Source organism: Ambystoma mexicanum, chromosome 2p (genome assembly GCF_040938575.1).
Source record: "Ambystoma mexicanum isolate Mex_15411 chromosome 2p, UKY_AmexF1_1, whole genome shotgun sequence".
Classification (NCBI taxonomy): domain Eukaryota; kingdom Metazoa; phylum Chordata; class Amphibia; order Caudata; family Ambystomatidae; genus Ambystoma; species Ambystoma mexicanum.
The window spans coordinates 78,607,643-78,622,234 of NC_090923.1; the positions used below are offsets into that span (position 1 = coordinate 78,607,643).

The following is a 14,592-nucleotide window of genomic DNA, read 5'->3' on the forward strand; positions in this document are numbered from 1 at the left end:
ACCTCTTGCAGTTTCCTTCCATATAATAGTTCAAAGGAGGAGTATCCTAAGGATGCCTGGGGTGTTTTCCTAACAACAAAAAAAGCCCTGGGAATCATGACCTCCCAAATCGGTATCTACTAAATTGTGGAGGATCCTCTTGAGAGTACAATTAAATCGCTCCACAAGGCCATTGGTCTGACGGTGGTATACCAAGGTTCTTAATGTTTTTGTTTTGCATGGTTTTCGATGTAAAGGTGGTACCTTGGTCTGTGAGGCTCTCGTTCAAGAATCATACCCTGGAGAGAAATGGGAGTAAATGTTTTAAAATGTGTTGACTAGTGTTGCTCCTTAGTGGAAACACTTCAGACTACCAAGTAGTGTAGTCCACTATGACTAAGATGAATGTGTTTCCCAATGTCTGCTTGCTGGTGTGCTCCATGGCTTTCTAGTCTTCCGTTCTGGATATGAGCAAGTTTGTCTCAGCGCCTCTCTGCTTCTTCACTCCTTCATTGCGAGCAGAGGATTTGTTCCTCTTTCATGCTCTGTTCTGCATTGTTTTTCGGGATCCTGGCCCACCAAGTCCTCTGTGTGGTCACACCTCCAGATAAGGCCGGTTCCACTTGGCCGTGGCCATGCTGACAATGTACGACTCTGTCCCTCGTTGGTGGTGTCTCCCTCCTTCTCCGGTCTTTCTCCAAGCCACAGTCTGCTCCGCTGTGCAGCACGGCTCTGCTACTCAATGACATTGGATACTCCCCTCTGCATATTGCTTCTCCTCTTCCATTCACGGGTGATTGTGCCTTTTTATTTTTGCTCCGTGACACAAAAGGTGCGCGTTATGTTCAGTTGTCAAGCCCATGGAGAGACCAGCAATGTCTTGCATCAAACATCCCGAGGCACTTTCAATGTAATTGAGTCCCACAATTGAATGAAACGTCTGTTCTCGGATTCCGATGTTTGCAGAAAATGGTTTATTTATAGGGAGTTACTTATGGGCATGGAACTCCTTGTCCCCATGAGGAGAGTCCCTCCCAGTGAGGTCCCGCTTTCCCAAACCCCTACGGACGGTTTTGCCCCCCTAATCTCGAAGAAAAAGGAACGAAACCTCCAGATATGTCACAGATTAATGCTGGTTTTATGCAATGGATTCCATTGACGTTTATGGGAAGATTTTGGCTTGCATGGAGGGTGATGAGGATTCCAAGAAGTTTGGCGCTGAGTAGCATATTTTCTAAGCCATGGAAAAAGCTGTTCTTTCTGTGAAATCGGCTTGTAGAGCTGCGCCACGTTCATTTTGAATTCCAAGGCAGTGCGCGCACGCACCAGTGCGCAGCAGGTGCACGTTCACATGCATGCCTTTGCTTCCCAATGCCTGCTTGCGAAGGGCAATTTTTCTGCCGTTCACCTTCCATTACTTACTAGGGACCCATCCTACGCCTTGGCGCCTGGTTGTCCTTGTGGTAGAAAGTTGTCTGCATTTGTTCTCAGTGCCGCGCTCTACTGCACAGTACGCTAGGATTAATCGCATATCAATAGAGCCTGATAATCTTGCACTCTCTGCCTCGCATGCTGATGTCGGAACAAAGGGCCGGCGGTGGCTGCTGAGTGGTGCGGCTTCCAGCAACCACAGGCATCGACACGGATATTGGACCGGCAGTGAAGGACATGGCAGCATTAAAATGGCGTCTCTGCCCTTCCAGCCAATTGCATAAGACTTTGTTGACCTTTGATAGTTCTACAAAGGCGGCTTCAGTGCACGGTCCATGGCCTTTTCATTGCAATCTATTGATCTCTTGGATGCTTAACAGTTGGGTGGCGGCAGTAGGGTCAGAACCGTAAGAGCGAGCAAAGGATGGGAAGAAGGCACCATGCAAAAAAAACCATTGGGAACTGTGGCTAGGAAAGGGGGGTGATAACGGCATGGATCCTTCTTCCAGTAGGAAGTGTTGGGTGAACTCCGCTAATGAGATCAAAGACTGGGGTGAAGGATACTTTATAGGGTGCCATCTTGCTGGCAAGGAAATTGGGGACTCCAGGCGGGCCTAATCTGTCTGCTACCTACAGATCGCAAGAAGGTACGCTGTGGTCACTAGTGATCAAACCACCATGACCCTTCCCACGGGGATATCTGGACATGGCTATGGGAATCGATGTGCTTCTGTGTTGCTTTTACCATGCATCAAGTCGGTCAAGTAGCATGTTACTGGTTAAATTGTTCGACCGCTCTGCTTGGGTCCATGCATCTACCATTGCGACTCTTTGCTAAATGCCGGTTAAAACTGCTGCCAAAATAGGTCTTTATGTAGTAGGCTCACATGTCTTACACTAATTTGCAGTGGGCAGAAAAGGCCTTCCTATAATTTGGTACCAGTGCAGCTTCCAACTGAGAAGCGGTCGAGGAGAGCTATATTTCCATGGTTGCCAGTGTTCACAAATTCCTAGAATATGGATTCCAGCAAGCCTTGTTGCACTGACCACCAGGATGCTCCATGTACTGGTAGGCACTGTTCTGGGCTGGTCAGTTTCCTTTCAACTCTTGAGGGCTGTTCTGGGCTGGTCAGTTTCCTTTCAACTCTTGAGGGCTGTTCTGGGCTGATCAGTTTCCTTTCAACTCTTCCTGCAATAAAACGAAAACTGGCAACTATTGACTTCAACACCGAGATTTCCACATATCCAGAAAGGAAGCAACCTCTGACGGGGACCAGCGGTGCAGAGTATCCGTTTCTCATTCCAAGCTACTGGTCTTTGCTGCCCATGCCTCTAGCCGGAGACAGCCTCTCGCTCGGGTGCATACAAGGAGCTGGCACCGGTGTGCTCCTCGTCCCTGCGCGGTGACTTTCTTACCGGGATTTACACCACGCACCACTGCCATTTGCAGGATATCCAAGCACACTGGCAGATTTATTTTAAAAGGTCTTTGGTTAGATTAGCAAGGTGAACAGGAGATTGCTTTGGTCCTGCGTTTGTGTGCCCCCTTTGAAATGATTACCCTGCTTTTATATTGTGCCAAATCACCAGCATAGTAGTTTCAGAGTGCCCGATCTTGCCCTTTCCATACCGACCCCCCCGGCCGAAGTGCACCAGACCTTGGTCTGCTTGGAGATTAGCCAGCAAAGGAACACAAGCGGGAAGAGAAGGATATATGGGAAATCGGGCAAAGGGAAGGGCTTTGCGTAAGGATACATATGTCACTCCGTCGTATATGGTTTGTTTTCTGCAGAAAGTTCTAGACTAGATGTGTTGAGGTAGCAAAAGGAATTTAATTCCAAGGCAGTTCTGGGGAGCTATGAATTAAATATTGGTTGGTGTTGGGTGTGTGACGGGCTCGAGGACATGCTCTGGCAATCCTGTGAGAGGTGTCCGCTTCATAGGTGAAACAATGCTAAAGGTGAAAGCCAATCTTAATTCAGATGCCCAGTCCAAGAGTGGAACAATCCTAAAGGTGAAAGCCAATCTGAATTCATATGCCCAGTCCAAGAGTGGAACAATCCTAAAGGTGAAAGCCAATCTGAATTCAGATGCCCAGTCCAAGAGTGGAACAATCCTAAAGGTGAAAGCCAATCTGAATTCAGATGCCCAGTCCAAGAGTGGAACAATGCTAAAGGTGAAAGCCAAGCTTAATTCAGATGCCCAGTCCAAGAGTGGAACAATCCTAAAGGTGAAAGCCAAGCTTAATTCAGATGCCCAGTCCAAGAGTGGAACAATGCTAAAGGTGAAAGCCAAGCTTAATTCAGATGCCCAGTCCAAGAGTGGAACAATGCTAAAGGTGAAAGCCAAGCTTAATTCAGATGCCCAGTCCAAGAGTGGAACAATGCTAAAGGTGAAAGCCAATCTGAATTCAGATGCCCAGTCCAAGAGTGGAACAATCCTAAAGGTGAAAGCCAAGCTTAATTCAGATGCCCAGTCCAAGAGTGGAACAATGCTAAAGGTGAAAGCCAAGCTTAATTTAGATGCCCAGTCCAAGAGTGGAACAATGCTAAAGGTGAAAGCCAAGCTTAATTCAGATGCCCAGTCCAAGAGTGGAACAATGCTAAAGGTGAAAGCCAAGCTTAATTCAGATGCCCAGTCCAAGAGTGGAACAATGCTAAAGGTGAAAGCCAAGCTTAATTCAGATGCCCAGTCCAAGAGTGGAACAATGCTAAAGGTGAAAGCCAAGCTTAATTCAGATGCCCAGTCCAAGAGTGGAACAATGCTAAAGGTGAAAGCCAAGCTTAATTTAGATGCCCAGTCCAAGAGTGGAACAATGCTAAAGGTGAAAGCCAATCTGAATTCAGATGCCCAGTCCAAGAGTGGAACAATCCTAAAGGTGAAAGCCAAGCTTAATTCAGATGCCCAGTCCAAGAGTGGAACAATGCTAAAGGTGAAAGCCAAGCTTAATTCAGATGCCCAGTCCAAGAGTGGAACAATCCTAAAGGTGAAAGCCAAGCTTAATTTAGATGCCCAGTCCAAGAGTGGAACAATCCTAAAGGAGAAAGCCAATCTGAATTCAGATGCCCAGTCCAAGAGTGGAACAATCCTAAAGGTGAAAGCCAAGCTTAATTCAGATGCCCAGTCCAAGAGTGGAACAATCCTAAAGGTGAAAGCCAAGCTTAATTCAGATGCCCAGTCCAAGAGTGGAACAATGCTAAAGGTGAAAGCCAAGCTTAATTTAGATGCCCAGTCCAAGAGTGGAACAATCCTAAAGGTGAAAGCCAAGCTTAATTCAGATGCCCAGTCCAAGAGTGGAACAATGCTAAAGGTGAAAGCCAAGCTTAATTTAGATGCCCAGTCCAAGAGTGGAACAATGCTAAAGGTGAAAGCCAAGCTTAATTTAGATGCCCAGTCCAAGAGTGGAACAATGCTAAAGGTGAAAGCCAAGCTTAATTTAGATGCCCAGTCCAAGAGTGGAACAATCCTAAAGGTGAAAGCCAAGCTTAATTCAGATGCCCAGTCCAAGAGTGGAACAATGCTAAAGGTGAAAGCCGATCTGAATTCAGATGCCCAGTTCAAGAGTGGAACAATGCTAAAGGTGAAAGCCGATCTGAATTTAGATGCCCAGTCCAAGAGTGGAACAATCCTAAAGGTGAAAGCCGATCTGAATTCAGATGCCCAGTCCAAGAGTGGAACAATGCTAAAGGTGAAAGCCAAGCTTAGTTCATATGCCCAGTCCAAGAGTGGAACAATGCTAAAGGTGAAAGCCAATCTGAATTCAGATGCCCAGTCCAAGAGTGGAACAATCCTAAAGGTAAAAGCCAATCCTGATTTTTGTGGAGGAGAGTGAGGCAAGAGATTAAAAAAGAACAAAACAAGTGACAAGTCGCTGTGTGCTGGACTTTTTCTAGGTGGCTATCATTGCGGGCATAGAGACAATAGTGCCCAGGTGGGGGTCTTGTACTGCAGCTCAGTGGGTCCCTGCTCCTTGCTACTCTTTCAAAGAGTGCAGCTCTGTTTTGTTCCACAAGTTTATTAACTTGCAATGCAATACAAAAAAGGCACAATGCCCGTTTCTGAAATATCACACAGCAACCAAACCGCATGCCCCCAAATCGGACATTTTTATTGCATTTTTAGAGCTGACGAATATGGTCTTGTGAGGAGCCAGCACTCTTAATAAGATGTAGAGTCCCAGGAATAAACTCTCGTGTCCATTTTATTTCTAGTACACCTGCATCTTTCTTCGGTCACGTGACGTGACGCGAACGTCCTAGAAATGTCCGCACTTGGCAGTAACTTTGAGTTGCCCTCTGCCTTTCGCCAGTGCTTATTATTGTGTTGCGTCTAATCAATTATTAGTCCCATCTTTCTCCCACTCGGCATTACCACTGTGCCCCTTACACTGCCTCCCAGCAACAAGGCTTGCCAGCTGACCGAATGGCAGAGTCCTCCTAATGTCTTTTAGGAGTCAGTCTCTTTTCCATTCTTATTGTCCGAGCTATAGAGAAGAAATATAAAATGGAAGGAATGATTTCATACTTCCACAAGCTTGAAAATAAACAAATGGCCACCGTTTGTTTTATGACAAACTGATAATACGTAAGCCAGTGCGCACTGTCCTTCCGTGAAGCACTGCGCATGCGCGCACACACGTTCTGGGCTTAGTCCGCCGGTCAGCGGTGTTGCTAGGTCTGGAATTGATCTGGGGCTACACTAGTGTCGCGACTGTTGGGATTCTGGGCTAGCTAGCCTTTTGGTTGTAGCCACTGAGCTTCTATCCGGGACTACAACCCAAAGATCCGGGGCTACAGGCCCCGCCCAGGGACGCCGCTGCTTCATGCACGCAGTCTCACTGCATGGCCACAAAAGCTGCATATTTCCATGCTTCGAAGCACACTTTCACAAATGAGAACTGCTGCTATCCGGCATCCATGCCTAGCCGGAATATTTGATCCTTGCGGTGAAGAGCGGTTCATTCAGAGGTCTTGTTTTCTGCCTATAAGTGCAAGTATGAGACCCTTATCTAGGCTACTCTTGCCACGAATCTTAGTGGGCCATATAGTTGCTTTACTCTAAACCACTCCGGGTGCACAATCCTGACCTTGGAGCCTGACCAAATGATCGGTTTTGCAGGCTAAGCATCGACTATAAAAAAAAATGTCCATATGTGTTTGTTGGATGCAAATTTGGCTTCTGAATGTTTCTGGTAGAAATCCTCAATACCTAACTTGGTGGCCCTGGATGACTGGAGCTGTGCATACCTGCTCTAAACACACTGGCGCTCGTCTTCGAATGAGCTGCAATGTAATGTATTGCGTAAAAGCCTTGCGTAAGGCTTGTCTGCCAAACATTTACGTCGCAACTCCTTTTCGGCCATTTTTATGGCATGGAGGAGGGGCGGTACACAACTTGCGTTTCCGCCACCTCCCTTCCTCTCCACCGCCTCCCTCCCTGCCACCCCAATGCCCCAGGATTTGTGCTGGCAATGCATTTCCATGCAAGCGCATCTGCTGGGGATCCCTCCCTGTGGAACCCCCTGCACTGCCCGGGCTTTATGCACCAGCATAAAGCAGGCGGACTCCATACTGATCCATTGTACACATTGTCTGCCAACCTCGCATGACGGGTAGCGTTTAATTGTAAACTCTGCTGCCTATCCTGATCGCATGGTTTACTCATTTGCACGGTGGAGTGCAAATGTGCAGGGCAAAAGGCAGCGTACACATGTGCTTTTTGCCCTGCACTCTGCTGTGCAAATGACAAAAATGTGTCAGCGGGAGCTGTCTATGTGCATGTCTGCACAGATCGGCTCCCCGGCGCCACATTACGACGTGGAGTAACATGTGCTCCACTCTCCCTCATCACTTCCGGGGAATAGTGTCTGTACTCCAGGCTCATTCCTTCTTGTGGGTTTGCCAACTCGGAGTGCTGATATTTTGGCACTAGGTAAAGAATAATCATGGGCTCGAGCTGTACGTTTTGACCACCTACTGGGGATGACATAATGGAGGCTAGCCCTCGACAGCAGCTGGCAGGTTGAGTGTGTCCCTCAATATGAGGTGAAGAAGCGCCTTGATGACTTGATGTAAGAGGGTGGGGGGGGCTTTGTGTGCCTTGTGATAAGGAGTGGTTCAGGTCTACTGTGCGAATGTCGGTGTCTGACTACATGGCTTTAACAGAAAACTGAGGGATGGACCAGAAGAGTTCAGAAGCACGGTGGAGGGTAGCTTAGTGACAGGGGTGTTGCTAGGTCTGGAAAATATCAGGGGCTATGCTAATGTTGGGACTGTCTGGACTCGCCGCTAGCTAGCCTTTTGGGTGTAGCTCCTGAGCTTCTGTCCGGGGCTACAACCAGAATATCCGGGGCTATGGCCCCCTCAGCTCCCCACCTAGCAACGCCTCGGTTTGGGGACCTAATGGGAGATTAATGTGGATTGTTACAGTGAGGCAATACTATGGGCAGGATTCGAACTCCTGCCCGATGTTTCATAGGGCACCAGGGTGTCCTATGTGTGTGTAATTGGTGCTGTTAGGCATCGAGGCGTTCGCAGAAGACTGCGGCCTAATGATATCATTGGGGTTCATGGCATCGGTTTAGTTTGGATTGATCTATGAAGCTGAAGGCTCAATAGCCTTGAAGGGTGCAACCGGAAGGCAATTCCATTTTGTTTGCTGAATGTTGGCCTGATGCTGACGGGTCAGTGGTCCTACTGGCCTTTCGGAAGCTCCTGTTGGTAAACTTGCGTTTCTGCCGCTGCACAGAAGTCTTCCTTCATGGATGCACCAGTTCTGCTGATTGTTTTAAAATCCTTCCTGTTGCTTTATCGACAGTATTTACTTTGTGGTAATTTACTATGAAGTAATTACTGTGGTTAAGGGATAAAAAGGGGGTGGGAGGGTTGTGGGTAGGTGTAGTAGTCAAAGGGAGATGGGTATGGGTTAACCCGCAAAATAAAACATTGAAAGTAACAATTCGAAGTAATTACTTGGTAGTAAATTACCATGAAGTATTTACTGTCTATGAAATGACGTGAAACCATCCGCCCAATGCGCCTGTCGAAGTGGTTGGTTGGGGAAACCTAGATGAGAAGTAGATGAAGTTACCTCTGTCTCCCTATTGGTATAGTGCTTTGGGGAGTATTTCTAGGCATTCGGTGCACTGGAACGCATCCTGCCCATTTCACATGATTTAGGAAAAAGGTGAGGCTATCTGGCACACAACTGCTTGCACTAACACACTTCTCTTCCCCCCCACAGATTGTCTACTTCACTGCCCTCTTCCCTTACGTGGTTCTGATTGTCCTATTTGCTCACGGCATCACGCTTCCAGGAGCGATGGACGGCATTGTGTTCTATCTGAAGCCGGACTGGTCCAAGCTGGCAGAGGCCCAGGTAAGCAGACTCCCCGGTCCCGATATACATGTCATGCCATTGAGTCGAGATATCCAGCGTAGTCTCTGATACGTCAGGTCTCAATCGGGGAGTGTGTTCTACGTGTGCTGTTTAAGTGCTGACTGGGAGTGTGTACATGTATTTGTATAGCGCACTAGCAGCCCAAAGGCATCGAGGTGCTATTTCATGAGTTACTCACTTAAGGTTGCTTGCTAACTTGACGGGTGACTTAGTTTGAAGAGTTCCAAAGCACAGAACATAGATGTGAATTGTCAGACGAAGCAGCATGTAATCTTCAGCTACATAGATGCGGTGTAGGGTGTGTAGACATGTTAGGGATGCACACTTTAGCTTTGACATGTGAAAAGCTGGACGTGTCTTATTTATATTTATATAGCGCGCAAGCAGCCCAGGGGCATTGAGGCGCTGCTACTTGCAAGAGCTTAGTTACACAGGTACAGGAATGGTAGCAGTCGTTGACACATGCGTCCTCACAGAAAAGGAAGTCAGCCATTTTGGGAAGAGGGCTATACATGCAGATGGTATTTTTACAGACGTGTAATACAAAACCAGTGGTTTTAAAACCTATTTTAATCTAACTCAGCAATTGGGCTGTTGTATGGCATTTCTTTTAACATGTTTACATTGTACAGTAATTGCTTAATGAGGCATTATAAGGTACATTTTACTCTTTGGAGTTACTGCTGGTAGCGTAGGAACTCTTTGTGTGGCAGGTAGAGAGGTTACTTGGCATGAGACATTTTCCAGACCATGTTGTGCACACATTTTACGTGTTAATTGTGGTGAACGGACCTTTCTATGCAATCTCCGTAAACTGATGAAGGTACACAAAGAATTTACAAAGTCCTGCGTTGTAAATGTTGCCCGACGTAAGCACTATTTTAGTTTTCCACTGACAATGTCCACTTAGACTTCCACATGGAGGGGTCTGTGTGCAGCAGCAATCTCATGTCCTTAAAATGAATTCCACCATCGTACAAAATGGCCGAAAAGGATTATGCTCTGCTGGGTTGTTCGTCTACAAGTATAGTACAAGCAAATCCACTAAATGACATCACCACTTCTCCACTCATTTGCAATCCTGCCATGTAGAACACCGTGGGACACTTAAGCCTCCTGAATTAATACCTTGTTATTTTTTCATAGTGATTTGTGCCCATCTCTTAAGAATTACCACTCCACCCTGTCAAGTGCCCTTATGTTCCATTTGGAATCTAAAAAGAGTGTGTTTGCCAAATGCAGCTGCCCATTAATATAGATATTGTCACGTTATGCCCGTTTCTGTACCTCCTTCATAAGTCAATGGCTGCCATGCGAAGCCTCATATATACCCTGCCTCATTTGCTCAAATTTGCTATTCCATCAATCACTTCCCAGTCCACACTTGTCTGCTAAAATCTTGTATGCTTGGGGGTCATACGTTAGAAGTGGGCCAGCATTCACTCTTGTCACCTTCACTCTTCCTCCACCAATACTTGTCCAAGTACTCTTACCATCGCGCCTTTGATATGGGGTTCCTACTGGCAGACCCATTCATTCATTAGCGTGCAACTTTGCTGGAGTCTTAACGTCACAGCTGTATCCTTGCTTTGTACTATATCCAAGATGGAACCCAGCAGTCCGCTGCTAGTCAGCCAATGGGGAGGGCTTTATGTGTGGCTAACCCTCTTAGGTGACTTTATGTGGAAAGGATTAGTAGAGCTGGTGTAACTGTCATAGGGGGTTCATAGTGTTAGCCCCCCATCCCCCATCAAGCTAACCTGTAGGTATAATTCCTGCGTAAGGACTCTTCCTACCTTATGCATCCCATGCTCAAGCCTTGTAATCCAGCTTTGGTTTGAACTGTAGTCACTGGTGAATGTTGACCATCTGAATATCCCTCTTGAGTAGGATAGTTGGCTCGTGCTCCTGCAGAGCTCTTCATTTGGCCACTATAGCCTGCCACAGCAAGCATCAATGAGCAGACCGAGTCTAATCGCTGTGCCTTGGCAACCCTTCATTATAAGGTTCCGAAGACACAGGAGCCCTTGTTGGAGGCATCTCACCTGTTCCCCTTCCCACCCTGGTTCATCTTTGCATGTAATGAAGCTTTTGCATCTTCGTGGACGCACGAATGTCTCAATGTAAACTGGACCTTCTCATGAGGGTCCTGCCCCCAAGACAGGTACGACCGATATCACTCATCAGATCCCTAGCACTCAAAGTGTAGATCGGAGACCAAAGGTTGAAGTCTAGTCTATGGAATAGGTTCACCTTCTTTTTCACCTTGCCATTGTAGAGTGGATTCTATGTCATTTTAATGAAAAAAATAACTTTGTTGTAATTTACTTCATGTACATTACTTTGAATTTTTCTTTTTTTTCTTTTTTTTTGGGTGGTCCCTATTCCCCTTCACTGCCATCCCCACACCCCTTTTCCCCCCCTTTAACGCACAAATACCTACATACATTCAAAGTAATTCAGAGTAATGTACACATAGTAAATAACAACAAAGTTTTTTACTCAGTGAAAACTACGGGGGACCGTAGAATTGTTGGCACCCAAATGCTTGCTAGCTATACAGAGGATCTCCTTTCTGCCTTCTATGGATGAGTTGATCCCAGAGGAAGTTGGGCACATTGAGATCTGCCGGCAGAAGGTGTAAACCTAATCCTGTCTCCAGGAGTGTTTTATACAGAGATCTCCACTCTGCGTTGTGAATGAGAGGCCCTCACCTGGAATGTAAAGGAATGTCTGGATTGTCAGAAAGCAAAACTACATGCATCCATCCACCTGACTATGGTGTAACAGACATGTGGTGACCCTCTGGTTCTATGGGCCTCTAGAATTCTCATCTTGGGTGTGCCCTCCTAGCCCAGTGGTTGGGGCCTGTGGCTTGCTTAGTAGAGAAGTTTGTACTATTCCTAGATGGCACGTTGAAGATGGTAGGGGACAGCATTGCACTGATGGTGAGAGGCGTGAGTGATGTGGGTTGGGATTCCTCAGATCGCCTACCGGGCAGTAGGTAACCTGCTGCGTAGCTGCTGTAGTTACCAAGTACAGATGCCAAGACTGGGTTGGTGCGGTTTATTACCAGCTTTTAGAGCACTAATGGAAGAAAGTGTTTTTTATTATTTCTCACAACTGCTAGGGGAAAGATGGAAAAACAGGGAATTCGCTTGCTTATGTTTAGAAAGACAGGCAGTGCTTTTTAGGGAATACTAGTCGGCACACAAGGAGAAAATTGATTTTTAGAATATACAACATATGGGAAATGGAAAGGGAATGCAAAAGAAAAATCGTTTTGACCACATGATGGGGAAAGAGGAACAGAAGCAGCAAATCAGGTTTTGGGATGGTAAGCTTAATTTCAATGGAAAAGAAATTGCAAATGGATTTTTTTTTAACTGAGGCTGCAAATGACAGGCTTTGGGAGAAGGCGTTAGCTCATAACAGGGTAATCGGCTTTGGGTTAGGATAGCAAATGCACTGGGAAAATACAGTGGCAAATGGAAATTCGTTTATCAGGGCCCAATTTAAACACAGGGACAAATTTGTTTCTCCGATCACAATGGGATTGGTTCTGTTGCCAACACTTTATAACTATAACAATTAACAAAAAACAATGGGAAAATGATTGCTGGTTTCGAATTCCGCCAATCCCGGTCCTCTGAAATTCAATGAGGGAATTAATTAATTGAATTACAAAAATTGACTAGGGACTTACGCAGACAAATTAGGGTTTTTTCAATGGGGATATGCTAACATACACAAAGGATTCTTCAATGGGGCGGCAACTAAAATGCACTGGCAATTGGTGTTTTCAATGGGGAATTTTCAATGGGGAAATATTGGATGCAATGCTACAAGAATGATGGGTTTATGCAGTTTAGGGCTGGGGTTGTTGCTACTTACATAGCAAGCCTTTGTTTAAGGTTCAGGAAAGCCAGCTGCATCTCAGGACACTCAGGAAAGATAGGGCAGGGGTCTGGTCACTCCACTCTCAAAGATGGTTAGTTTCAGCAGCCTTCTGTCCGTTCTCCTTTTTCTGTCTCCACGGTTTTTTGTCCTAGTGCAGTCCCCCTTATATAGCAGAAATGACATCACCAATTTTACAATCTAGGGGAAGTACCCTGCAATAATCCCTGCCGCTAGGATTGGACAGTTACTCTTTCTCTCTCCGTCTCCAGTCAGGATTGTTTTAGGGGTTTGGAGCAACATCTGTCTTTTCCCATTTGTCATCCTTTGTTCTCCTTTCAACTTTTTGGCAAAAACTAGTTATTAATCACAACTTCATAATTGTACTAGCAAATGCCATGCTAAACATATAAACATATTCTCTGATTTAGCTGATCATGGAGAATTAGATAAGCCGACAGCCAAATCTGGTTGGTGTAGCATGGCTATGTGTCACATTTCTGTCGTTTTCATAAAATGTACAATAGTTATGAATATGTAAGTCATCAAGAATATCCCTAATTTCATTTTCCACCTTTTCACCAACTCTCCCATTTGTAACCTGTTCAGATCAGCCAGAAACCTAGTCTAACTGACCATTACAGTTCCCAGAGACACAAGTAGATGCATTTCATATACCCAAAACCACCTGGAAGTTACATGAAAAATGGTATAAAAATGAACTCAATCCACAGTATGGTTGTTGCGCAAAATGCCTAAAATGAAAATAGTCTTTTCAATTAATTGTGGGTGTTCCTGTTTAGCAAATGGGATGGCTGTTTCATCCCCCACAGCCATCTGCCTCCGTAGGTCAGCCTGTGACTAGAGGTTTTTATTAATCTCTTTGAAGTTAGTGTGTGCTCTTTGCATTGGGTGCAACAAGGATTCACACCTTTTAGTCATGATCCAGCCAAGGATGGTTTCTTTTGAAGTCCCTGCTTTCCTAGTCAGGAGGTCTGGAGGATACTGATTTTGATGCGTTTAGCATCACCATATTCTATTGCGGGTTTATTGGATGGGAGATGTGACATCCAGCTGGAAGTGGGGCTTTCCTTTGTGATGTTTTGTCCTCAGCCAGAAACAGGTTTTTCCTGAAGACTGAGTCTCTTCACAAGTCACTGGAGTTGTGGGGGTGAAACAAAATATACATTGCTTTGGTCAACCCACACATTGGCCCTCATTACGACCCTGGCGGAGATCCATGGTGCAATTTGCACCATGGTCCATGGCGCTAAGCTGCCAACTCCGCCATGGGGGTTGGCGGACTTACCGCCCCATTCCGAGGTTGGCGGGGAGGTAAGTCCCCAATCCCCATTTACCCTTCCCCATTCCCATTTTTGCCCCATAGGGTATAATGGGAGTGGGGAAGGCGTTAATTACGCCACCGTAAATTACGGTGGCGTAATTAACAACAAGTCCCGTAGCGCCATGGATTTTTCCGCCTGCAAAAAGCAGGCGTAAAAATCACCATGGCGCTACGGGAACTCGTAGTCTGGCGGAAAGGTACGCCATGCTTTACGCCGGCGTAAACCCCTTTCCGCCAGGGTCGTAATGAGGGCCATTATGTTTTACTTTCCTGACATTTTCTGTGAGCAGTGATATTTTTTCCCATTTTGGCTTTTTAAAGCTGTTTTTATTTGAAACCACATGTGCAGGCTGTGTTTGCTTTAAATGTTGAAAAATCCTGTTTTTCATGTTACAGGATTCTTTGATTCGTCCTTCTTTTGTAAATTTACAGTTGTTTGTTCATTGATAATGATAGGTAGGCCCCTTTCCACAGGGCTCTTAACTTTACATGAAGCAAAAGCCAGGCCATTTTGGTTTCCGTGTTTAAATGCCTGCCATTCA

The 14,592-nt window shown here is 45.9% G+C and overlaps 1 protein-coding gene across 2 annotated transcripts in view; it reads left to right on the plus strand.

Moving 5' to 3' along the window:
* The window catches only part of LOC138566228 (sodium- and chloride-dependent creatine transporter 1-like), a 358,699-nt gene that overhangs the window by 218,530 nt on the left and 125,577 nt on the right, over positions 1-14,592 (plus strand). For both annotated transcript variants that reach the window (XM_069643293.1, XM_069643292.1), the window contains exon 6: positions 8,653-8,787. In XM_069643293.1, the coding sequence (XP_069499394.1) occupies positions 8,653-8,787 (135 nt within the window). The remainder of the gene's footprint in view (positions 1-8,652; positions 8,788-14,592) is intronic.